This window comes from Lissotriton helveticus, chromosome 6 (assembly GCF_964261635.1).
Source record: "Lissotriton helveticus chromosome 6, aLisHel1.1, whole genome shotgun sequence".
NCBI lineage: Eukaryota > Metazoa > Chordata > Amphibia > Caudata > Salamandridae > Lissotriton > Lissotriton helveticus.
In genome coordinates this window covers 1,498,242,377-1,498,270,292 of record NC_136067.1, presented here as the reverse complement: position 1 = coordinate 1,498,270,292, position 27,916 = coordinate 1,498,242,377, and the positions used below count along the sequence as shown (strand labels likewise).

The 27,916-nt window shown below is 43.2% G+C and overlaps 1 protein-coding gene across 1 annotated transcript in view; it reads left to right on the top strand.

Annotated features, from left to right (window-relative positions):
* The window catches only part of LOC144762756 (uncharacterized), a 242,030-nt gene that overhangs the window by 135,026 nt on the left and 79,088 nt on the right, over positions 1-27,916 (top strand). The window contains exon 6 of the mRNA XM_078648007.1: positions 22,452-22,580. Coding sequence (XP_078504133.1) covers positions 22,452-22,580 — 129 coding nt within the window. The remainder of the gene's footprint in view (positions 1-22,451; positions 22,581-27,916) is intronic.

Below are 27,916 nucleotides of genomic sequence, written 5' to 3'. Positions count from 1 at the left end.
AACTAAAGAGTTTTTAGATTTTAATATTAATTCTGCTTCACCTCAAGTAGTATGGGACACGTATAAGGCCTACCTGGGAGGTTTTCTAACAACCACATCCATTTCCCAATCTAAGAAAGTGCAAAAGGAGACCAGAAAGTTAGAAGCTGATATATATACGTTTCAGGAGCATTTGGAGAAAGACGAGGGGAACCCTAATACCCTAAGTGATTTAATAACTGTGAAACATAAGCTTACCGACTACCAAGAAATAATAGGTAAAAAAAAGTGGGAAGCCAGCAAGCTAGCTCATCATGAACCCATGGAGGGCTGCAGCAAACTTCTTGCTTGGAAAACAAAAGTCGATCAGACAAGAAATTGGATAAAGGATCTCCGATGCTTAAATACCGGTAACATTATTACGGATTACTCTGAAATTGAGGGGGCCTTTGTTCAATTCTTTAAAAACCTTTATACAGAAGAGACGGTACTTGATGAACACCGTATGGAAGTTTTCCTATCAGAATTAGTTCTCCCCTCTCTTCAGAGTAATGAAAAAGACCATTCAAACCGCCCCATATATGTGGAGGAAATTACTCAAATTATTAGTTCCTTAAAAAAGGGGAAAGCCAATGGCTCTGACTCCATCCCTAATGAGATTTACGTTATATTGAAGGAAGAATTTGTGCCCTTTCTTTCTCAACTGTTTAATTCATCCTTTACAGAGGGCCATAGTCTCCCCGTGTCATGGGAAGAAGCCACCATAACGATTCTATTAAACCCAAACAAAAATCCAAGATCCTGTGAGTCTTACAGGCCTATCTCACTTTTGAACTGTGACCATAAAATATATACTCAGATCATCAATAAACGCCTAGATAAGGTAATAGGACCATTAATACATCCAGACCATAAAGGAGATTTGAAAGGGAGGCAGCTCTGTGAATTGACACATGATTTAATTGGGGCAATAGAAATGGCACAGACTTACAAGACCCATTTAGCAGTAATGACATTCGATGCTGCTAAAGCATTCGACTGGGTCAACAGGTCTTTCCTGTTTAAAATAATCCAGCATCTTAATCTAGGTGAAACCTTTTTAACAGCAATTAAAGCCATATACAAAAATCCATCCGCTAAAATCCTTATTAACTGTAAACTAACAAGATCAATACAAATAGGAAGGGGGCAATACAGGGCTGCCCCCCTTCTCCTTTACTTTTTAATATCTACATTGAACCCCTTGCATATAATCTTAGAGCCTGCCAGAACATTATTCCCTTCAAATGCAATGGTTGGGAAAAGAAAATTGTCCTATACACGGATGATCTTAAATGTAAATGTGTAAATGTGTTTGTATTTATATAGCGCACTTCTACCCAGAGGTCTCGTAGCGCTGTATTCATACCGCTGTGGAACCCTTCCTGGCTTTCCTGTGAGATGTCCACTCCTGGGCACCCCCAAGGTGAAGCCAGGCATCCAAGCGCTGCTGGGGCCGTTGTGGAGATTAAGCAAGCTATCTTATAATATACACTAGTGACTTAGAAAGATAATTTCCAGAAATATGGTCAGAGATAGAGAGCTTTCGAAAGGTTTCTGGATACCTTATCAATCAACAAAAAACAGAATTGATGAAATGGAATCCCAATTTTAGGAGTATTTACATAAAAAAGGAAATCAGATATAGTTCACAACTACAATCATGGGGGGCGCTTACACTTTCTTTCCTGGGCAAGTCAAATCTACTAAAAATGTCAATAATACCAAAGTATACTTTTTTGTTTAATACTATCCCTTTAGACTTCCCAACAATCTGGTTTAAAAGGTGCAAGGGCTTCTCTCCAGTTTTATGTGAGGGAATAAAATCCAAGAATAGCTCTAAAGAAATTTAGAAAGAAAAAAGCCTATGGAGGCATAGCAACTCCCGATTTATTTCTGTACTTTTGTGCCTTCCAACTAAAAAATTTCCGACAACTGTTGATGTAAAGTTCAACTTTTTCTCCACTATATAAAAGCCCTTACAACTGAGTTCATTCATCAAGGAGGGTGTTTCCTTTTAAAATTTGGCCACCCAAAATATTTTAAGAAGGTCTAATTGAAGATTTTGGTAGCAGCCACAAAGCTCTGGCCTCAGGTGAGACGACTTCTAAAAATTCCGTATTACAATGATGTTGCACCGATCTGGAATTCCCCAGGCATGCCTCTGTGTTTGGAAGATGCCCTTGCTGCCCCTCTTTATGCCTTGTCATTATACCTCTTCACGCCTGTGGCATCACCACATGGGGACAATTAATTGTTGACACAGAACATATCTCTTGGCTTCATTTCTCTGCGATCTGTGAGAACTCGGTCTCGAAATTTAAATTTTATCAATTGTCAAGCCGGGTAAAATCAAAAGGAAAAGAGTTAGAAGGGAACTCGGACTTGGCATCAAAGATATGCTCACGTCAAACAAAACTGAAGGAAGTGGCAGAGTGGTACTGGCTATTAGTTCAGAATGGAGAAGAGATGCAGGCCTCATTTACCGAGATTTGGAAGAAGGACCTGCCGAATGAAGATCTTGAGTAAATAGGGAAAGTATCTATGTCTCTTTTATGGTCATATGTGAATTCTGCACCATTAAAAAAGAATCACCTCTTCACAGTACACAAAGCCTATTGGACACCACAGAAAATATTGAGAATGGGAAGTCAGGAGATCAAGAAGTGTCCAAAATGTGGAGAAGATAAGGCAAACAAGGTCCATATGTTCAGGAGTTGTCCTGTAATACACTCCTTTTGGCAGAAAGTTGGTAAGACCATTTCAGATATTATGGGGCTTTGAAATAAAACTAACTACACTATCTATAATCTTTGGGATACTACTGAGGGACTTAGACAACCGCCCTTTAACAAAAAAGTATAATGCACTCTTCTTTACCCTGATTTTGTTGGCTCGTAGAGAGCTTTGTATTAAATGGATTTTACCCTGCTCCCCTACGGAAGAAGAATGGATTCATTCCATTCAGAGGGTATCCTCCCTAGATCAATCCGGTAAACAGAACAGAAAAAACACATTTTGGGAAATTGGGGATAATTGAGTGGAGACAGGTTCTTCAAAGGCAACACACTAGAATCATACAGAATCTACAGGACCCTGGCTCCCTGTTGGTCTATCTTTCTTTCTCCTTGTTGATCTTTGTTATTTTTGTTATTCCTTCTTCTTTTTGGTATTTATTTTCTTATTCCAATGATTAAGAATATGCTCTAAAGGAGGCTTTGGTGGTTGGGCACCCATATCCTCCAAGATGAGGAAAGCAATGGTCTAACAGTAGAATTAAGAATAGGGGCTTGATGCCATCTAAGCGGCCGTAGTTGTAGTCCCGGAGATATATGTTATCACCCTCTCTCTTGCGGAGTGACTGGGCCCAAAACAATACTTTTGCTACTTGAGGTGGTCGGAAAATTCCTTTTTTTGAACTCAGAGCATATTGTGGATAAATGAGGTCTAATAAAAAAATAAAGGGGTTACCAAACAACCCTTCCTGAGCTGTGAGACCCGCTTCTTATGCTGGCCAATGCCCGAGTCCACTAAAATGAGGAGGGACCTTCTCCTCTAGATCCACAGATACTGTTGCCCAATAAGATCCCTGGTCTCTGGACCCATTTGGAAAGTATTTCGGGAGAGATAAGGACCCCTGCCATATCTATAATCATTATAAGTGACCCGTCATGTCTAAATGTTTATCTCGGCATGGCCGCCGCCCATCTTTGGATCCCTAATATACTTTTCTTTGAATGTTGCCATCCATCAATTTCCCGGGCTACGGTCACCTTGCCCTCAAGGGATGAACAAGGGCACTCAGCTCACAGAGGTTTCCTAAGGCATCCGCAACATAGGTTGGGACTTTACTACTTGGGGCCCACATAGATGGTGCAGAGCAGGAATATCGACGGAGAAATATCGTCTGACATAAATATCTCCGCAGAAATATCGATTTGAAGAAATATCGATAACAAAAATATAGTTTGACCAGAATATCGACTGACAGGTAAGTAATATCGATAACAATAATATAGTTTTAATAAATATCGTTTACAAAAATATAGTTTACAAAAATATCGATTTTTTAATAATGTTATGTATTTTAGAGTTTTTAATGAGAATTGTTTGTAATTTTAATATACGTTGTAGAATTTTAATAGTTCTTAATGTATATTATGTTGAATTTTGTGTTATTAGTTCCGTAGCGGATTGTGGGTTTATAGGGGAATAGGGTGGGAAGTAATTTAAATATATATAATTAATTGATTAATTAATGTGTTAATTTATTAATTATTTGTAAATTAATTTCAATTAGTCAATTATTAATTAATTATGTTAATTAATTATGTTAATTAATTATGTTAATTGTTTAATTAATTTTAGGTGTGTGTAGTGGAGTTTATATGTGTAAATGGTGTGAAGTAATTAAATTGTTATTGATTAATTATTAAATACTTTATAAATTAATTACCATTAATAATTAGTAATTATTTATTGTAAATGTGTAATTAATTTTAGGTTTGTGTTGTGGTGTTTATAAGTGTATATGGTGTGAAATCTGTCAATTAAATAATTAATTAATTAATTAAAACATACTTTAATTTTCATTAATTAATTAGTAAATATTAAATGTAATTGTGTAATTAATTTTAGGTATGTGGTGTATATTATAGAGTTAAATAATGTGTAAATATATATTTTTTTATTATCTTTGTTAATAATAATATATTTAAATGTATATATTAATTATGTTTATATTGGAAATTAAATTTAATAAAAAATGTGATAGTTTTTTTTATTATTTTGGGTTCCAGCGCTTTCCCTACTGTTGTACCCTGTGTAGTGGGAATAGTAATTTTTCACCCCTACGCTATCCAACGCTTTCCCTACTGTGGCACTCTCTGTAGTGGGAATAGTAATTTTTACCCCTACGCTATCCAACGCTTTCCCTACTGTTGCACTCACTGGAGTGGGAATAGTAATTTTTACCCCTACGCTATCCAACGCTTTCCCTACTGTTGCACCCTTTGGAGTGGGAATAGTAATTTTTACCCCTACGCTATCCAATGCTTTCCCTACTGTTGCACCCTCTGGAGTGGGAATAGTAATTTTTACTCCTACGCTATCCAACGCTTTCCCTACTGTTGCACCCTCTGGAGTGGGAATAGTAATTTTTACCCCTACGCTATCCAGCGCTTTGCCTACTGTTGCACCCCTTGGAGTGGGAAATGTAATTTTTACCTCTACGCTATCCAACGCTTTCCCTACTATTGCACTCACTGGAGTTGGAATAGTAATTTTTACCCCTACGCTATCCAACGCTTTCCCTACTGTTGCACACTCTGGAGTGGGAATAGTAATTTTTACCCCTACGCTATCCAATGCTCTCCCTACTGTTGCACCATCTGGAGTGGGAATAGTAATTTTTACTCCTACGCTATCCAACGCTTTCCCTACTGTTGCACCCTCTGGAGTGGGAATAGTAATTTTTACCCCTACACTATCCAACGCTTTCCCTACTGTTGCACCCTTTGGAGTGGGATTAGTAATTTTTATCCCTACGCTATCCAATGCTTTCCCTACTGTTGCACCCTCTGGAGTGGGAATAGTAATTTTTACCCCTACGCTATCCAACGCTTTCCCTACTGTTGCACCCTCTGGAGTGGGAATAGTAATTTTACCCCTACGCTATCCAGCGCTTTCCCTACTGTTGTACCCTCTGGAGTGGGAATAGTAATTTTTACCCCTACGCTATCCAATGCTTTCCCTACTGTTGCACCCTCTGGAGTGGGAATAGTAATTTTTACCCCTACGCTATCCAACGCTTTCCCTACTGTTGCACCCTCTGGAGTGGGAATAGTAATTTTTACCCCGCCGCTAGCCAGCGCTTTCCCTACTGTTGCACCCTTTGGAGTGGGAATAGTAATTTTTACCCCTACGCTATCCAACGCTTTCCCTACTGTTGCACTCACTGGAGTTGGAATAGTAATTTTTACCCCTACGCTATCCAATGCTTTCCCTACTGTTGCACACTCTGGAGTGGGAATAGTAATTTTTACCCCTACGCTATCCAACGCTTTCCCTACTGTTGCACCCTCTGATGTGGGAATAGTAATTTTTACCCCTACGCTATTCAGCGCTTTCCCTACTGTTGCACCCTTTGGAGTGGGAATAGTAATTTTTACCCCTTCGCTATCAAATGTTTTAACTACTAATGTTTTAATTTTGTTATTAAATGTATGTATTATTATTTTTAAATACTTTTATGTGTTAATTAAATATAGCAAATTTTATTTTATTCAAAATGTTTTATATATGTTTCTTATTTTATTTTATATAATTATTAAAGTTTATAAATTAAACAAAGATAATAATAAAATGTATTTAAGAAAATATATGTATATGTACACATTTATTAAGTTTATAATGATTAAATTAAGTTTATTTGTTGTAAATAGTTACAATATAAATGTAATGTATTTTGTTAATAATATTAATAATATTTAATTATTTAATTTAAATTATAATATTTTTTAAAATCGATATTTTTTACATCTATATCTTTTACATCTATATTTTTGAGTCGATATTATTGTACTTACCTGTTTAAGTATAGGGAGTCGATATTTTTGTAATCGATATTTTTACATCTATATTTTTGTAAACTATATGTTTGTAATCGATATTTAAACATGGAACCCACATAGATGACAATGGATGGAGCAAATATTGCGGGTCTAGTATTTCCTCCACCAAGCTGTCCGGCGGAAGGTCAGGCCATGATTGAGGTAGGAAGCCTCATCTGAGGAAGGGTGCCATGGTCAAGAAGCGCCAGGGTTGCATCTGAATCGCCCTGAGAATCATCATCCCGCAAGGGTTGTGGGGGGGCACTGGAAAGGGGTCAGGATCAGGGAGTTATGGCTTGGTTGAAGGAAAACCCTTTTGAGATGGTGAAAGGCATCTTTATCTACCCCCTGGTCAAGGGGACGTTTAATAGTTTGACGCTGAGTCAAAGGGCGTTATTCTGCCAAGAGGAGACCATGTTGGTGAGACTGGGTCAACCTCTCAATTCTCTCCTCCATGAGCGCTAGTGCCAAAGATACTGCATGCTGTATTGAAGCATCAACTGCCTCACAACATTTATTGTCTGAAAGCAAAAAGGAGGTCACCTCCTCCTCCATGTAAGTTGCTTCTGATTATTGCATGATAGAAATCCCTTTGGCACTAGGGAGGTAAGCAAAAATGGAGAGTCCAGTACTCAATGCAGGTTGGGACCAAATCCCTATTACTTTCAAGAGGGTTGTAGCCTGGGTAGGTCTCAAAAGTGCCAGTAAAAAGGGTTTATGGGCCTTAAGGGGGTTTATAATACAGACTGGATACTGCAAGCGTGGGAGTCACCACAACTTTAAATTTCATACAAACAAGGGCTAGTGTAAGGCAAGCACCGGCAGCGTCACATAGTGACGTTGCTCACAAATCTACAGAACATGTATGAAGCACACTGGCAAGATAGAATCCGTGCTTCCTTTGGAAAGTACCTGCAGTAACGCTTCAAGTTAACCTCTGGGCAATCCAAAGTAAAAAATCTAAATGCCTGTAGAAGATCGGAGATCAAAGATATGGAACGTTGAATGGCAAATCCTTCCTTAACCTCCTTCGCTTGAGTTTCAATAGCTGGTTTTTAGCAATTTAAAATAGCCACAGAATATCTCTGTAAATGTACAAAATGCATACTTGTGCGGTGGGTTCCTGGTGTTTGTCATGCCCAGGCAGTGGGCACTAGGACCCTTAGGTCAGAGGTGTGGGGAAGGGGACACCGGACACCACATCCGGTCAAGGGGCAGGGCGGGACATTAGATGACCAAGGGGACAAGGGGCAGGACGCAGGAACGAGTTGTACCACAACTGAGAATAAAGTTACCTGAAAGAAGCAATCGTGTCGCGTGATCCTTAGGGGACATCACGATACTACAACTGGCGACGAGGACGAAAAACACACGTGTGTGTTGCCTGCCCAGCAACTTGAAACCAGGAGCCCACCCTGGATCGTGTTGTGTGCCGGAAGACGATGGCAGCGAAGCCAGGAGCCCACCCTGGTTCGCGCCACAGTGAAGAGCAACGACGCTGGAGCCCACCCGACTGCTGCAGAAGACAGAAGAAACATCCCAAAAGTGCGGTAAGCGCCAAGCGTGAGCGCGTGATTTGAGAGTCTCGGCGGCCATTTTAAGGACAGGCAGAAAGAGCCAAGCAGCACGCGAGAACACCGAGCGGCCATCTTTAAACCTGGCAACGTTCGGATTGATCCCGGAATCTCGCGAGAGTCTCGGCGGCCATCTTGAAGTCAGGCAAAAAGGACCAATAAAAAAGCGGAAAGGGCCGGCGGCCATTTTGAGGCCAGGCAAAATCGAAAATGTTGGAAAAAGTGCCAGAAAGAGCACCAGGAGGGCGGAAAAAGCCGAGATAAAAAGGGAAAGCAATAAAAGAAGACAGGAAAGTGGGTAACAAAGGAAAATAACAACAAGAATGCACAAATAAAGGCTAAAAGAAACAAAACAAAAAAAAAAGGAAACAGACAGACAAGAAAGAGAAAAACAAAAGGAAGTAAAGAAAGGCACAAATAGATGCCAAAAAAGAGACAGTCAATAGAAGAAATAACACAATAGACGAGTGGAAACAGCGACAGAAAGAAGAAGGTACAAGGGCCACCAAGAGCAAAAAAAAAAAAGTAAAGAACATTGTAGAGCCAAGAAGCGAAAGGCAGAGTTCCCAATATCGCAGACCTCTCCCGTTCAACCTCTCAGAGCCACAAGTGGGAATAAGATGGGAGCGATGGGTCAGGAGATTTGAGAGGTACATGGAGGCCACTGATGTAACAGAGGCCAAGCAACTAGGTCTGTTCCTCAATTTAGAGGGCGATGGAGTAGATGACCTACTTGTGACCCTACCAGAAGATGAGATATCGACGTACAAAGACCTAATAAAGTGCCTAACAAACAAATTTGATCCGCAAAGAAACATTGACTTCGAGCGATACACTTTCACCATAGCATTCCAACACGCGGACGAGTCGCTAGATAATTTTGCGACGCGACTAAGGAAACTAGTAACTCACTGCGCGTTCGACAAGTACGACAACGAACAAGCGATTCGCCTGCGCATCATTGAAGGATGCCATGACACGGATTTCCGTACAAGAATTCTGAAGGAACCGAAATCCCTGGAGAAGATCCTGTCACTAGCGAGGGCTGAGGCAAGAGCGACAGTACAAGCAAAGCAAATGGAGCGGGGAAAAGAACGACGAGTCGAACAGGCACACCGTATGACAGAGAGTAACCGCACAAGCAGCTGGAAGAAGGGGCAAAATGAACAAGCGACAAGAAAGCAACCTGAATCAACATTCTACCGATGTGGACTTGAGTTCCCACACAGAGGCACGTGCCCAACGTTTAGCTAAACATGCAGGAAATGCAACAGGAGCAACCACTTTGCCAGTGTATGCCAGGGGCTGCAGTTTAAGAGGGGAAAGAGAAAGACCGGGAAGACCGCGGATGACAACAAGCAGACATGTCAGACATGTAGAGACAGCAAACAGAAGTTCCTCGATAGAGTCCGTAGACGAAGGAGAAGAAGAAAAAGTAGAACAACTCTATCTCATGTCAGACACCGCTGCCATGCCCACAGATGAAGGCAGGACAGGATGACGGCGTGGACAAAAGCACCATAAAGAAGACGGAGTCTGTGACCACAGACGTGGGACCACACAGAGCACAGTTTGTGCTAGACAGTGGCGCAAAATGTAACATCATGTGTGTATCGGAATACGAGAAGATGGAAGTGAAGCCAGCGCTGAAACCGTCGACAGTTGAGGTATTCTCATGGGGGTCTAGGAAACCAGTGACAAACCTGGGAAAATTTACAGAGAACTTGACGTACAAAAGTCAAACGATAAAATAAGAGATTCATGTACTGAGAGGTGACATTCCAGCACCGTGCCTGTTAAGTAATGTCACAGCCCAGGTGATGGGCCTGCTCGAAATGACATATAGCATGTTGGAAAAAAGGAGCATCTTGAAGGAATATCCCAAATTACTGCAGGGACTGGGGAAGCTAAAGGGGCGCCAAATAACGCTCACATCGACGAAGCAATAAAGCCAGTAGCTCAACACCACCGGCGAGTGCCAATACACCTGCAGCCGCAAGTAGAAGAAGAGATTGAAGCGCTACTCAAACAGGACATCATAGAACCAGCTGAAGGACCGACTCCCTGGGTATCGCCAATAGTGGCAGTACCAAAGAAAAACACGTCCAAGATTCGCATCTGTGTTGACATGAGAGTACCAAACACAGCAATTGAAAGGGAAAGACACCCTGGACCTCACCTCGATGACATGATCAGCTGCCTAACAGGCACAAGACATTTCTCAAAACTAGACTTGTGCAAGGGATATCACCAGCTAGAGCTCGACCCTCAGTCCAGGTATATCACGACATTCTCCGCGCACCTGGGTCTGTTCCGATATAAGCGTCTGAGTTTTGGGATATCATCCGCTGCCAAAATATTTCAAGAAACAATAAGGCAAGTGATAAGACCAGTAAAGAATAGCCTGAACTACAGTGACGACATTCTGGTATTCGGCAAGTCGGATGAGGAGCATGACAAGGCACAGCGAGAGGTGTGCTCCCAACTAGAGCAGGCAGGGCTCACGCTAAATGAAGATAAGTGTGAACTGGGGTGAGATGAATTGGTATTGTTTGGACACATCTTTTCCAAAAAAGGCATGCGACCAGATCGCAGTAAAGTGGACACATTGGAGGAAGCAAGACAGCCAAGCGACGTTACAGAAGTAAGTTCATTCCTTGGCCTTGCTAGCTACTGCGCAAGGTACATAAAAGACTTTGCCACAGTGAGCGCACCGCTGCGAGAACTAACAAAACAAGGCCAGAGTTTTGCATGGACAAAGGAATACAGCAAAGCTTTTGCAGAGATCAGAGAAGCCGTGACAGCAGTAGATCACCTGGCGTACTTTGATCCGCTACTATGCACCGAATTGACGGTGAATGCCAGCCCAGTGGGGCTGGGGGCAATACTGGCACAACACAGACCAGGCAAGGACTCACCAAGATGTGTAGTGGCCTACGGAAGCAAAAGCCTATCAGACGTTGAGCGAGCATACTCTCAACCGGAGAAAGAGAGTCTGGCAGTTTTGTGGGCCTGTGAACATTATCACATGTTCATCTATGGGAAACCATTCACAATAATAACAGATCACCAAGCACTAATAACGATCTATGGAAATCCCAATGCAAAAATACCACCCCGGATAGAGAGGTGGGAATAAGACTAATGGACTACAATTTCAAAATAATTCATAAGCCTGGAAAGGAACACAACCCGGCTGACTACATGTCAAGACATTCTTTGCCACATGCAGTTGAGGCCACAACAATGGCAGAGGAATACCTGAACTTCATACTGAAGCACAACACGCCGGCATCAATAACGATGGCAGAGCTGGAACAAGAGACAAAGCGAGACCCCACCATGCAAGCGATACAGAAAGTGACAAGACAGCAAAGGTGGAGACATATCAACAACAACAGCATCCTGGATGAAGGAGTAATAAAAGAGGAACTGCTGGCATTCAAGAAGATCCATGAAGAGCTCTCAGAGACCGAAAATGGCATCATGATGAGAGGAACGAGAATAGTGATGCCCCGAACGCTGAGGAGACAGACGATAGAGCTGGCGCACGAGTCACACCGAGGGATGGTCGCAGCTAAGAAAATGCTACGAGAAAAAGTGTGGTTCCAGGGACTGAACAGCATGGTTGAGGTGACTGTCATGCATTGCCACGTTTACCAAGTGACGGGGCAGCCGCCCAAGCCGGAGCCGCTACAAATGTCTGAACTACCGAAAGCAGTGTGGACTGAACTGGCAGCAGATTTCTATGGACCCCTGGAGATGGGAAACTACCTGCTAGTAAGAATAGATGAGTTCTCCCGGTTTCCAATTGTAAGGCAAGTAGCGTCAACGTCAGCAAATACAACTCTGCCAGTCATGGATGATGTTTTCGCAGCATGGGGCTCGCCCCAAACGCTAAAGACTGACAATGGCCCGCCGTTCTCAGGAGAAGAGTTCCGGAAATTCATGGAATACCTAGGAATCCGCCATCGGAAAATAACGCCTCTGTGGCCACAAGCGAATGGGATGGCGGAAAGGTTCATGGGAACAATAAAGAAGGTGGTACAGAGAGCAAAGATAACGCAGATATCGATAGGGCAAGCCCTATGCCAGATACTGAGGGACTACAGGAACACCACTCATAGCTCCACAGGCCGGTGCCCGGCCGAGCTCGTGCTCGGACGCTAGAGCAGGACAAGGCTACCGAAGATGAAAACTATGACAAGCGTGGAGCGAAGCAGCATAGCTGACAAAGAGGCAAAAGCAAAAATGAAGGCATACGCAGATCAACGGAGGCCCGCCACCAAAGCAAAACTAAAAGAAGGAGACACAGTGGTAGTGCGGCAAAGACAGCAGAGGAAATCAGACAGTGCGTTCTCGAAGGACCCGCTGACGGTGACGGAGGTGAAAGGACCTATGATAACAGCATCAGCAGGGCGGTATCACATCACAAGAAACAGCTCGCACTTCAAAGAATTGAAAACAAAAGAAGAAGAACAGCGGGCACAAGCGCTGGAGGCAATCAAGGAGGAAGAAAAAGTACAGGTGGACAACAGAGAAACAAGGCCGAGAAGAGCATGCAAGAAACCACAGAGACTGATTGAAGAGATTTAATGTGACGAGGGCCTGTGAAGATCTCTCTCTCTCTCTCTCTCTCTCTCTCTCTCTCACTCTCTCTCTCTCTATCATATCTCTCCATCAGCACTCCCCGACCAGTGACCACAGGCTGCGTCACAGAAAATGTTTGTTTGCAACAAAGGGGGAGATGTCATGCCTAGGCAGTGGGCACTAGGACCCTGGGGTTAGGGGTGTGGGGAAGGGGACACCGGACACCACATCCGGTCAAGGGGCAGGGTGGGACATTAGATGACCAAGGGGACAAGGGGCAGGACGCAGGAACAAGCTGTACCACAACTGAGAATAAAGTTACCTGAAAGAAGCAATCGTGTCGTGTGATCCTTAGGGGGCATCACGATACTACAGTGTTCCAACAAAACACGTTGCCAAATTTGTAATGAAATATCCGGGTCGGGTCTGGTGGCTCAGTGGACTAACGCATCCACTGAAGAGGCGTGTGTTCGACCTCATGGTCACAGGCTCAAATCCCGACGGGTCCACTCAGCCTTTCATCCATCTGAGGTCGATAAAATGAGTACCATTGAGTTGTGTAACAATAAACATGTTATTCAGCACCAAGAGACCTATGGGTGAAAGTGCGCTTTACAAATTCACATGTTGTCTTCACAAAGAAAGTATAAATCTTTATTGAAGTTAAAGAAGTATAAATCTTCATTGAAGTTTCAGTACAAATGCAGCTGTGCAGAAAACACGACCTTTCTTCCGAGTGACTCCCTTGAGATTCCAGATTCCCTGATATCTCTTGAAAATTCTCTATACCCGTCCCCTCTCTGCCACTTAAGAATGCAGGGTGACCCGCAAACTTTCTGAACTTATACACTTTTGATACATATACATAAAAAAATACCTTTCTTTGTTAATCTCAGCATTTTTATGAAGGGTTTAAAATATGATCTATTTTTTAAGTCTGATTAAAGTTCATATCATCTTTGTGAACCAGATGACTTAAGAAACACTTGCACCTTGCTGCCAGGACTGCGGAGCCCAGAGGTCAGCGGGGCTACAGGAGCCAGCTCGCCCCTCCCTCCATCCACCGGGGGCCTTCATCACCTCTCGTGCCTCCCGCTTCACGGGAGACACTCTCACCTTGCTGCCAGGACCTTGGAGCCCAGAGGTCAGTGGGGCTACAAGAGCCAGCTCCGCCCCTCCCTCCATCCACCGGAGTCCTTCATCACCTCTCGTGCCTCCCGCTTTGCGGGATACACTCGCACCTTGCTGCCAGGACTGCGGAGTCCAGAGGTCAGCGGGGCTACAGGAGCCAGTTCGCCCCTCCCTCCATCCATCGGAGGGATATATTCACGCACACCTTCCCACGTCGCGGAGCCCGGCCCTGGTCAGCGCCGGGCTAAGCCCGGGCCATCTGTGGCCGTCGGGGGCCGGAGGAGGCTGGGCTGGGCTCCCCCTTTGCCATCTGCCTTTTGTCTCACCAAGTTCCTAAAGGTGCTGTGCAAATACCGCTGTTATCAGCTGGGCTTTTTTGAACTCTAACTGCCTGTTCTTAGTATAACCTTACTGCAAGAGTGTGACTGGTTCTGCAGTGAGGCTTCTTCTTTTTTTTCTCCTTTTTTTTTTGTTACCCTATTGCCATGGGAAAATGGAAGGTTATGGAGGGCGGGGGGGTACCCACAATCAAAAAAGGAAAAAAAGCTAAGAAAGTGCCCCATGCAGCGATGAACTGTGTGTTGACCAGAATAGAATAGTCAATGAGTGTGAAGAGGTCCTGGGTCACAATAGTACCAAAACCACGACCACTTGCCAAGTCGATGAGGCTCTGTCCTTGGTCCAAGGAAGAGTAATCCCTTCCATGTTCACCAAACAAAACCCCCATAAGCATTCAGCGTGCGAAGAGCCTAGTACACCAGCCCTGTCTAAACTTAAATTCCACCATCAATCCAGTACTAGTTGTTGAATCCCCCGGGGGGTTAGACCGGGACCATGCTTCAGCTACCCAGGTACCCTGTTCAAACAGGTTTGCTGCCCTCGACCTGGAAGCTAAAGATATGACTCCACTACCACTGGGGGGGCACATTGTTAATGCATTTACCAAAAATGTGGCTAGCTGTGATCTGTGTGGGTCTACCAAGAAGGAGTTACTAGAGAGGATTAGAGAGCTGGAAAAGGATATGGCATCCCTAAGAGACAAGGTTGAGGGTCTAATTGCTGGACGGGAGGCCTCACCCGCTGCCCCTGCCCTATCCCTCTCCCCTGGGCCCAACACGACGGTTAGAAGAGCTGGGTCAGAGCCTCCCAGGAGCCTCCCAGGCCCCCCCCCCCAGTCTTCCCCCTTTAGTAGACCATCGACCACAGGGCTCCTTGGGTACAAACGCTTTACCATCCAACGCTAGAACATATGTTGATTCTGTGAGAGCTAGGGTACCCGAGGGGCGACCTATGGGCCAGGCCTCTTCTATGGTAGACAATCACTGCTTGCCCCCCCCCAAACCAGCCCCGAATAAGCAAGTTACTAGTCTAAGACCACAAGGTGACTTAACTTATCATGTCAACCATATGCCAACAATATATATGACGCAGGTACCTAGACTTACCACGGCTGTGGGCTATGAAAGTAGTGAGTCTATCCACAACAAAGCAATACATTGGTTGAGGCACACAAGGGGTTGTAGATCCATCATACGGGAGGACATGGCAAAAGTGAGGCGGGTTACAATGGCCGATTCCAAGACCGATTGCATTGAGATACAGTTCTTCGACCCTTTGATTGCAGAGAACTTATTGGCTCTCGAGTTTAGAACATCCCCCCCAAGCACTCTTCTATCCAGATCCGATGCTTCCCGCTTTGGTCAGTGGCCCGGGAGGCGAGGGATTCTGGGCTGAGTTCAGTAGACTGACTAGAGGATGTTTGCCCATCTGATCTTTTCCCTGTCCCGGAGGTATATACATCGAGAGGAAATGTTGTGGGTCCTGGCTTGTTTGAGCTAGGAGGTGAAGCAAGGGAGATCACAAGGGAGACCACAAAAGATAATCTCGATCTATCAGTGCCAGGTGAGGTGAGTCACGCCGACCCTACAAGCAAATCGTAGGGGTTATCCAAATGCTCTCCTGGAACATAGCAGGGTTACAAAAAAAACTAGCTCTTCCTGAATGGAATACATTTATTGGCAAATATGACATCTGCTTGTTCCAGGAGACATGGAGTCTGGTCCCCCTACATATGCCTGGGTTTTTCTACGTATCATATCCCTGCGACTAGCTCAGGCAGAGGACGCCCTTCGGGGGGGCTCCTTGTATGGATCAACATTGGTCTAAATTGGTCTGTAATCAAACTTAATACCCCTTCCCAGGATGGCTTGCATCTGACAATTGAAGGGGACAAAAATGCTGCCCACTTGGAGATTTGTAATATCTATGCTAGAGGGTCTCCAGGTGCCTAAGCGACATCTACTCTAACAGTCCTGGACCTAGAACTGTCTTCTATTGATACAAACGCGGGGATCATCGTTGCAGGTGATTTCAACTGCACCTTTGAACCCCTGAGCGGAGAAGACATCCTGGGTATTGGAGATGAGGACACCAAATGGGCCATTCCACCACTCAACATACCGCCAATAAAGAAATGGACCCAAAGAGCCATACAAATCAACGCTTTGACCTTGGAGCACAATTTAAGAGCAGTTAGCGGCAGGACCCGCTCAGATCCTTGTGGATCAACCACATTTAATAGGATCAGTTCCCCCTCCCGTATCGATTATATATTGTTGGACTTGCGTTTATGGGCCGACCTCATTGTCATGGAGGTTATCCCAACCCTTTGTCTATGCAATTTAGACGAGAGGAGGACACCACATCCATCCTGATGGACAGAACTTCGATGCTGTCGTCAAGGGAGGTAGTACCATCCAACTGCAACTGACGCCTCAGGTGGCATATGGTTGCTAAGCAGGGGGAGACACTTGCATATATTAGGGATCTCATGGAGCAGAGGACCTTGGATCTTGAATTATTTAACACCATCCCTGAGGATACACAGGATTCCAAGTTCCCCGGGCTATATCAGGAGAGCATAGGAAGGCTGGGTGAGTTTTTCCGTATAAAAGGCAATAGGGATCGGAAAGCCCACATCCCACAAGCAACTAATCTGTGGTACTCTGCTTTATGCAGGGAAAAAAGGCAGGACCTATCACTAGCCCTTAGGGCAAAAGACCAGGCTAAAATAGGCCTAGGGAGAAAGATCTATACCAGAACATTAGAACAAGCGAAGCGCTTGTGGGAAAAATCACACTGGCAGGAGCTCAAATCCGCTGCACAGCCGAAGGATTCTACCACATTTTGGGAGCTCATTAATATAAGCACGAGGAGGGGAGCAGATCCGCTTCCCAATCATATTTCTGGTCGCCAATGGTTTGACCATTTCCATGGCTTGTATTCTGGAGGTGTAGGGAGTACACCCTCTGACCAGGGGACTCAGTTATCCATCACTGAGACCCCCAAATCAGGGGAAGTATTTGGGCTTAAAGAGGTGTCATTGGCCGTTGCTAGCATAGCGCCAGGCAAGGCGGTGGGTCCCGACGGCCTCCCTGGCGATTTATTATTACACGACCAAGAGCTTTGGGCCCTTTTCATCCTCCAGGTAATGAACCTCATTGCGAGAGGACATCCTGTTCCAGACTCCAGGAAAGGCGCTGAGGTAGTGACCATCTATAAGAAGGGGGATAGGGAGGATCCTGCCAACTACAGACCGATTAGTTTAATCGATGTAGTTCAGAAAGTGGTAGGCAGGGTCCTCCTTATGAGGTTGAGATCGTGGATGGATGAGGACAATGTCCTGTCACATTTCCAGGCAGGGTTCAGACAGGGGGTTGGCACGATGGATCAGGTCTTCAGATTTTATACGATCCATTGGAAATCTGTGATTATCGAGAAAGGCAGCCTATATTTGGCATTCATTGACTTAAGAACAGCCTTCGACCTGGTCCCTTGTGCCAAGCTCTGGCAGGTACTGTCTGACCTAGGCACTCCCCCTCTGATTCTGGACTTCATCAAACGCCTCCATGAGGGGAATTACGCCAGAATTAGGTGGGGTTGCCAGGGCCACCTGACAGAAAGGGTAGCGGTAGAGAGAGGGGTACGCCAGGGTTGTGTTCTGGCCCCGACTTTGTTCTCCCTGTTAATGGGGTGGTAGACCATCTGAGGGAGGACCCAGCCGACGCACCAACCCTGGCAGGTGAAAAATCGCCCACGCTGCTTTTTGCAATGATACCCTCTGGATCTCAAAAAGCCCGATGGGACTACAAAAACTACTAGACCAGTTCAGCCAGTTCTGTGACTCCAGGGGCCTGTGCATTAATACATCTAAAACCAAGCTAATGGCACTGGCACCATCTAAACGGTTCAGGAATACCATCAAGTTGAATGACTCCCCATTAGAACTAGTCGAAGCTTTCGACTACTTGGGTGTACGGGTCAACAACTCGATGAAGTGGAACTCCCACCTGTCAAAAATGCTGCTTACCCACAAACGAGTCTCGGGGGCAATTGCAAGACACCAGCAACTTTCCCACAGCAGACCAGTAGCCCCTGCCATCAAGGTCTATGAGGGAAAAGCCCTGCCTTCGTCCATTATGGTTGGCATAGAAACAATGGCCCAACCCGAAATCGATTATTGGCTCAATGAATCAGTACTCACAGTTGATCATTTTTGTGACTGAATAGGTGTTTCAAGTTAATCACCACTTGTAGATTTTATCAAACAACTTAGAAATGCATCCACCTTGAAAAATTAATTTATTCAAAAAATGAATTTATTCAAAAATAAGGAGTTTTAATGAATTACTCCAACACAGCGAGGAAATTTCATATATACATTAATAAAAATTTTTGAACAACGAACGGTAACAAAGAGAGCAGCGTGCTTCTATAAAGGTGCCGGAAAAATAGAGAGAAATAGTGATTTTGATAGAAAGGGTGTAAGCCTCAACAGAATAGTGACATAGGGTTGTTTATAAAATTGAAAAAAACACAGTGCTGTACAAAGGACAGCAGAGATATGTACAAAGGCCACTAATTGCTTATTTCTCTTTTAACATTTATACATTCTTTTACTGGCATGTATAATGTTTGAAAACGGTAGTGGTCCTATTTTAGGGGAGTTTCGCGTCGACGTTTCGACCCGTCTGGTGGTACTAGGGTAGCTGGGGACCTCGACCTGCGGGTCTTCCTCAGGACGTATGTGGCACAAAAGAACTCCGTACCGTGGTTAATAAAGCTGTGGGCCTACAATGAATTACAAAAGGCAATATTTAGGTGGGTGCATAAGATAGATGTTAACGAAGAGGTGACCTCGACCTCAAGTTACTTCCTTACCCAAAATTTCTTTGTTGGGATGATCAAAAAACCTCCTACACCTGGATGGTTATGGACGACTGAAGGGTCACAGTCTCGCTCCTTCAGTACCTAGGGAGGGGTATTATGTGTCAATCCTTCATATAATTAGGTATCCATTAAATTAATACCTCAAGTATCATTAACAAGGGCTTACCAATTAGTGGTCGTGGGCCTTCCACCAAGGTTATTCAGTTGTAGATGTCAACAGTAACATATACGAATTAATCCGTTACTGTAAGGGAACATATGAATGCAAGTATTTAGAAGGGGGTTCAATCAGTGTATTCGTCTGTTTTAATTGAGAATAGCGGGGTGGTTCATACCTTTTGGTGTCCGTGTGCTGGCATCTTAGTGAGTCTAGGTGGAATTCAATGAAAGCGCCAGAGTTCCTGCAGAAAACATGCAGAAGACGAATGCGACCTTGTGTTATATTGTTTTAAGAGGGTACAGCGTATTAGTAAATAAATGGTGGTTTTTAACCCATTATTTACCTTACGGGATGGCGGCTTCCACTTAAGGGTCGTTTACAAAAGACGATCTCAACCGGGTTCTGACATGACCTTTCTTTTTCATGTCCCCATACAGCGTCATTTATTGCCGGTTGAGATCGTCTTTTGTAAACGACCCTTAAGTGGAAGCCGCCATCCCGTAAGGTAAATAATGGGTTAAAAACCACCATTTATTTACTAATACGCTGTACCCTCTTAAAACAATATAACACAAGGTCGCATTCGTCTTCTGCATGTTTTCTGCAGGAACTCTGGCGCTTTCATTGAATTCCACCTAGACTCACTAAGATGCCAGCACACGGACACCAAAAGGTATGAACCACCCCGCTATTCTCAATTAAAACAGACGAATACACTGATTGAACCCCCTTCTAAATACTTGCATTCATATGTTCCCTTACAGTAACGGATTAATTCGTATATGTTACTGTTGACATCTACAACTGAATAACCTTGGTGGAAGGCCCACGACCACTAATTGGTAAGCCCTTGTTAATGATACTTGAGGTATTAATTTAATGGATACCTAATTATATGAAGGATTGACACATAATACCCCTCCCTAGGTACTGAAGGAGCGAGACTGTGACCCTTCAGTCGTCCATAACCATCCAGGTGTAGGAGGTTTTTTGATCATCCCAACAAAGAAATTTTGGGTAAGGAAGTAACTTGAGGTCGAGGTCACCTCTTCGTTAACATCTATCTTATGCACCCACCTAAATATTGCCTTTTGTAATTCATTGTAGGCCCACAGCTTTATTAACCACGGTACGGAGTTCTTTTGTGCCACATACGTCCTGAGGAAGACCCGCAGGTCGAGGTCCCCAGCTACCCTAGTACCACCAGACGGGTCGAAACGTCGACGCGAAACTCCCCTAAAATAGGACCACTACCGTTTTCAAACATTATACATGCCAGTAAAAGAATGTATAAATGTTAAAAGAGAAATAAGCAATTAGTGGCCTTTGTACATATCTCTGCTGTCCTTTGTACAGCACTGTGTTTTTTTCAATTTTATAAACAACCCTATGTCACTATTCTGTTGAGGCTTACACCCTTTCTATCAAAATCACTATTTCTCTCTATTTTTCCGGCACCTTTATAGAAGCACGCTGCTCTCTTTGTTACCGTTCGTTGTTCAAAATTTTTTATTAATGTATATATGAAATTTCCTCGCTGTGTTGGAGTAATTCATTAAAACTCCTTATTTTTGAATAAATTCATTTTTTGAATAAATTAATTTTTCAAGGTGGATGCATTTCTAAGTTGTTTGATAAAATCTACAAGTGGTGATTAACTTGAAACACCTATTCAGTCACAAAAATGATCAACTGTGAGTACTGATTCATTGAGCCAATAATCGATTTCGGGTTGGGCCATTGTTTCTATGCCAATATTGACTACCCAGGTCCAATAAAGAACCGTTTTGGGTTACCCCATTTTTTATAATGGTTCGTCCATTATGGGGCGGAACTTTGGGGATTTGAGAACACCATGGACTTAGTGAGATCAGAGAACAAGTTTTTTAGAGATCTGGTCTCGCTTCCTCCATCGACCCATTAGTTCCGCTCCGTCATGATTATGGGAAACACCCAATTAACGAAATAGCAAGGTTACGCCCCTACTATTTTGGGTGCGCCTGAGAAGGACCCCAGAATTGTGTAACTATGCTTCCGCCTTGACTGAATTAGTCCGATTAGACACGGGCCATAAAATCAATTGGATATCCAAATTGAAACAGCTTGTGGGGGACATCGGACTGGCAGAGGCATGGGAAAGGCAGACCCCGCCGCCAAAACAAGCAGTAAAGAAAGCTTACTGGGAGTGGGTCACTTCAGAAGCCACGCAAAATTCTAAGTGGGGCACTTTGACGGAGCAGTTTCTAGAGCACAAGCCCACCTCTAAACTGGAACCCTTTCTTGACTTTATTGAGTCTCGGAGAGAAAGGGTGCTATACCTGAAGTTGAGGTTCGGAACACTCCCACTCAATGATTTCACAGTAGGGTGGAATCCCAATAATGAGAAAGGTAGTATGTGCCCTGGTTGTGCTTCTCCTACTGAATCTATTCCCCACTTTCTTTTTGCCTGTCCAACGTACAAATACGCAAGAAGAAAATGGCTGAAACCCGTATGTACCAACTTGAGAGCCAAGAATCATAGGGAGGTGTTGCGTATTCTAAAAACGGACACAGACTCCCTTAGCATAATTTGTGGGACAGCTAAATTTTTGGGCTGTGCCTGGTTAACCAAAAGCAAGCTACTGAGGGTAAATAATGCTTAGAATCAGGAATATAAGTGAGGTCCCCCTTTAACACTGTGGTTTTATTGTATATGAATTGTTTTTATCTTTGCATAGATTTTAAGGATCTTTTGCATTTTGTATAACTTGTTTTTTGATAAGACGAATGTCTTTTTTGTACTGTTTGTATGACAACGAGATACCACTTCCTTTTTAATACTGGATTGTCCTAAAGTGATGAAATTGGTTTTTCTATACTTTTATGATATTTGTATATCGAATAAAGTCATACAACAACTTAAGAAATGGGCAAATCAATTTAATGCTCCTTCCCAATGATTGATTGTGTTATGAAGACCACCTTCATACAATACTCATCATTTTTAATCTCTGATCTGTTTGTTCTGTTTATTGAAATCTGAGTAATTAGTGTGCCCATCCAATGGGAGATTTGATATATGTTCGTTGTAGTCCAGGTGCAATTCGTTAGACAATATTGTGACTGCATATGTGTAAATGTTTTTATGGTTTCATTTAGAAATATCCTTCAGTCACTGAGAAAATCAATAAACCGGAATTACAGAAAGAAATATATGTCACTGGAGCCAAAGAGTTAAAACCTGAATCAAATCCTACTGAACCTTTAATCGCAACAGTCACAGAGAAGGTAAAATGTACTCCATCTTCTTTTCCTTTCACACTATTTATATTTAATATAATACAAGTGCATTGATCAATAAGTAAGGTGTTATAAATAACAAATAAAAACTGATGAAGTATTTTCACAATTTACACCAGTACACCAGAGTGGAATATGAGCAACCTCTCCTGAACTCTGAAATTAATATAGAAACCAGGCTGCCGAAGTAATTAGGAAAAACAATTGCCTAAATGTATTTCATTGCAAACACGAAACCTTGGGGCACCTCTCATCAAATAATATGAGGACATCCTAGCAGCAGGGATGGATGTATTAAAGAGTGTAGAACAAATGTAAAGGAATATGTTTCTTTTCCAATTTTAACAACCAGAAATCATTACTGTGGTAGTATTCAAACTGGGCGGAAGAGTCACAATACAAAGGGAATTTGAAATATTGGACATTCCTCCCTGAGTTTGGTTTCTCATAGAATCCAGGACTAGATTGAGAACAATTTGAAAATGATTCTTCTGGTCTTACATCCAGATTATTTAAAGATTATATAAATTGAACAACTCAATCCTAAATCTCTAGTACAGTTGTTTCTTTAAATTTCATATTTCATATTTTAGTGTTTGCGGAGCCCAGTGATGGAATTCTGTATTGTTGGACTTGGCCCTCTCTGTAGGGTAATCCCAAACCTTTTGCCTTCACCTGTCCTATTTTCCTGAATTCATTTTAGTTGTGTGTAGGACTTTGTCCACTTTACCACTGCTAACCAGTGCTAAAGTGCTTGTGTCAATAAAACATTGTAAAATTGGCTCACACCTGATTGACATCTTTAGTTTACTTTTAAGACCCTAGTAAAGTGGTATACCATATACCCAGGGCCTGTAAAGTAAATGCAGCTTATTATTACCCCCTTACCATGCCTTAAACTCCTTTTATTGCATATAGATCACCCCTAAGGTAGGCCCTATGTAGTCCATAGTGCAGGGTGCATTGTAATTAAAATGTTGGACATGTACTTTTAAGTTTTACATATCCTGGTGGTGAAAGATTCCTAAATTCGCTTTTCATTACTGTGAGACCTACTTTTCCCATAGGATAATATTGAGTTGCCTTATTACATTTAATAAGTGCTTGAATTTGAGTGGGAAGAGGTTAACATTTCATTGGTATCTGAGAAAATGGAATTACAATTCCTCTTTAATGGTACAGTCAGATGTTAAGTTACACCTTTGAAAATTCCACGCTTAGAAAGTTCTCATATTCCTTCCCTAACCATTTGGTGCCTCCAGTCTGTACTGGGTTACATGACTGTGTCTAGTTGGCAAATGGACATTGCTTATTTCTCCCAGGCAGCCAGCCTCACAATATAGGTATTATGTGGTACTGGATAGGCCATAAACTGGCAGATTGAGGGAGCTGGGCAGAGCCTCACTTTGAACTGAATAGGCTGTGCTATGCCTTCACACAAAGGACTTGTCATCCTTGCAATCTTCATGCAGACTGCCAGGGGAGGGGAAGGATGAAACTTTAAGGATTTCAAATGGAATTCTCTAGTAACTCTTCGTATTTCAACAAAGGCACAAGGTATAAAAATAGGACCCTCAGACCCACTCTTCAGTTCACTATCAAACCTGCGGAACGACTTTCTTAGGACTGTCTGCTTGTGTGGACTGCTGTGTACTCCACACGACTACGTTGTTGCACCTGGAAGAACTGCTTTGCTGCATGGAGTCTGCTTTGAACCCTCAAAGGCCTATCCCGCTGCTTAAGCCTTGTTCCACTGGAACCCAGTACTACCAGAGTGACTCCAATGGCTAGTTTGCTGGCGTCCTTATCAGAGCCTCAGGGACAGAAATGGTTTCAACTACCTGAACCCACACATTGACTCAGCCTGGAAGAGTCATAACCCACCAGGTGGTGCCCTTCCAGTCCTGGACTGGAAAGTTAAAGGTGCCCAGAAAGCCAAAACCCCCATTTGAGAGTTAAAAAATGTTTGACTGAAAACTACTCTGAGAACCAAAATGAGACTGGGACCAACCTGCTTGCCTATCCACCAGTGGCGTAACAAAAGTTGAGGGGCCCCCAGCAAAGTACATTGAGGGGCCACCTCTGGACTCACTCAGAAGCTCTCAGATCTGGGGACTGTACTAAGGAGGGGCCCTGGAGCTTGGGGCCCCCCTACACTGGGGCACGGGGGCCTTTGTTACACCACTGCTATCCGCCTAAGGTGCTCCACCAGTTGGCCTGATTTCGCGGCAGCTCCCATTATGTTCTGCTTCACAACATGAAATCCTATTCAGTGGTCCTTCGCCAAAGAGGTATCCCGCTTCACAGAGCTCTTGTCTACATTTGCCTCCAGCTTTGTCCCACTGGAGATTTTTGAGTTCCAAAAACAGACTATGTCTGAATGTAGAAATCTTCCCTCTGACTTCATCCAGCATCTCCTCGACGATGACACCTCCTACTCAGACCCTGCTTGCAGGATTGCCCCTATATAGTTCTGCCTTCTGCAAGACTTTGTCTTCAAATTGTTTCCAAGTCCGTAGGTATGTGCTGACCGAGCACAAACTACTTTTTATAGTTGCATCCCTGTTGGCCATATTTTTCCACTACAATCCCGTCTCACTCAAATAGATGTACGTGGTTGAGGCTTTGATCTTTTAGGTGCTAGCTTTTACCTTGAACTTAAAAATTCATAATTCCAGTTCTACTGATTGGATTTCTTTTGTTTTGGTGTCAAATAATTTATAAAAATTGTAAAAAAATGTGCAAATTGGTATGGGTTTTTTCTTACATAGTGTTTTCATAGTTTTTCTGAATTGTGCAGAAAGCACAGGTTGATTTAGTGACTTTTGTGGTATACCCTGAAAGCAATTGTGGCTGTTGCTTGAACAGGGTAACAACCCATTGAACCAGCAACCCAATTTGTCACAAGTCTGAATTGAGGAAGGTAGAAAGCTCACTGTTCTGGCCAGTTGACATAGAAAGGTCACAACCCACCTTGAATTTCACCATCTTCCAGACAACACTCAATCTGGATTCAGAAAGAACCCCAGCACTGAATCAGCACTAATTGCAGCCACAGACAATATTTGAATCATCATGGGCTGAAGATAAACAGTGGTCTTTATCCTGCTCATACTCTCCATGGCCTTCGATACTGTCTTCCACAACTACCTCATCAAAAGACTCGCACAAGAATGGCATTGGAATTTGCTCTTAAATTGAACTGTTCCTTCCTCACAAGAAGAGACCAAAGGATCAGACTGCCTTCCTTTACATCGGAGACCAAAAAACTGATATGGGAAATCCCACAGGGATTGTCTCTCAGCCATACCCTTTTAAACATATACATAACACCATTCACCAATATCATCCATTCACAAGTCATCACCATCACCTCTTACACTGAAAATACCCAACTCATCCTCTCCCGGAAGGACAAGACCACCATCTCCAGAACCAACTTCACCAACTGCATGACCATGGTAGCAGACTGAATGCAAACCAACTGCCTGAAGCTCAGCTCCAACAAGACAGAAGTACTGGTTTTTGGCAACAAGACCTCCCCATGGCACTCCATCTGGAGGCCCTTGGAGCAAGGACCAACACCTTAGAGCACTCGAGAAATCTACAAATCATCCTAGATGATAAGCTCAACAAGACAGTAAATGCAATGTGCACCTCCTGCTTCCACATCCGATGCATGCTGCGAAAGATCTTCACATCGTTGCCTCTGTACACTAGGCAGGCCTTCACACAAGCACTCATCACAAGCAGGCTGGATTACTGCAACACGTCTATGCTGGTATCTCCTTTACATACTTCAGACCCATCCAGAGCACTGCTATTTCTAAACCTTTCACGACGCACCCACATCACACCCCACCTCAGGAAAGCTTCACTGGCTCCCCATTCACAAGAGCAGCCAATTCAAACTTCTTACACACACATATAAAGCCCTACGCAACATGGGACCAGAATATCTGAACAGCCGCATTCACATTTACCAACCCATCATACACCTACGCTCTGCCTCACACTCCCTCGCATAGACTGCTTGCATCCGCAAAAGCGAAAGGAGATTGCTCATTCTCCAAACATTGCACCCAAGACATGGAGCAACCGCCCTTAACACATCAAAACCTCCTTCTCAGTTCTTGAGTCCCGAAAGAAGGTGGACTCCTGTCTCTTCGTATAAACACCTTGAGGACCACACGCCTACACAACTGCCCAGGCACCTGGATACCCTCTCGGGTCAAGAGTGCACTATACAAATTAACATAATTTAAGCGAAATAACCCTCTTCTCAATTGATGTTTTGTTCACCATTGTTTATTGATAGCCATATAAGATTGAATTGAAATTGTTGGCAGTGTCTATCCTTGTCTTTTGTTTTACTCTTTCTCCAAAACCGCTGTCCCTCTAATGTAAGAAAATTGAATTGATGTCCCTAGATCACAATTGGAGCAATGGTAAAATGTGTCTAACCATTTCGGGCTATTAAATGGCCTGCTAGAACAGTGGTTCCATCCCACTCCGGCTCAAGTAAAATCCATGTGATGAAAACCAAATTAGTAATAACTTAAATTGTGTAGAGATGGACAAGCACAGTACACGTTTTCCATTTCCTTTATTAATCAATCTCCAAAGAGCATTCTTTGAGCTATACGATCAACTCTGGAATAGGTATTTTTTTGACCAGCTGACTATTTGTCTTAATCAACAGACCTTTCCTCTGCTAAAGGGAAATAGTTTTATTGGAGCTACCGAAAAATCTCAAAGCATTTTTCAAAATCCATAGGAACCTCCCCAACTTCAGAATATCTTTGTCAGTTTGACAATCTTCATTAGAGCTGCTACATACAGTAGTTTGTCATTACATGATAACCAAATATATCAATTCCTTGAAGTTGTCAGAAACATATGAGGGAAGAAATTAATTATCTTTGGTTTTACAACAGGAGTGGGGGTTAAGCTATCCTTTTAATGCATTTTAGGCCTCTCTTTCCTCAGTAAATTATCAGTGAATCTCTCCACAGATTATCGATACATCTCTGGAAATGGCCTTCTAGATAGTGTAGGCGATAACCTGTAGTGAAATTATTGTGCAGTAGAGGAGAGGTCCTGATCACTGTGCCCCATCATAAATGTCCTCATAGGAGATACAAGTTTATAGTATTTTTCCTCTTGAATAAAACCTTAAGCTTATGGACCTCTTTCATGCTTGGAAATGCCAAAATAAAGGGTACTTTACTATTTGTCCATATTCTGATCGAGACAAGGACATATCATCATCATTATTCGGCGTTTTTCTGTAACTATATTAAGACATTGTCCATGTGTGTTAT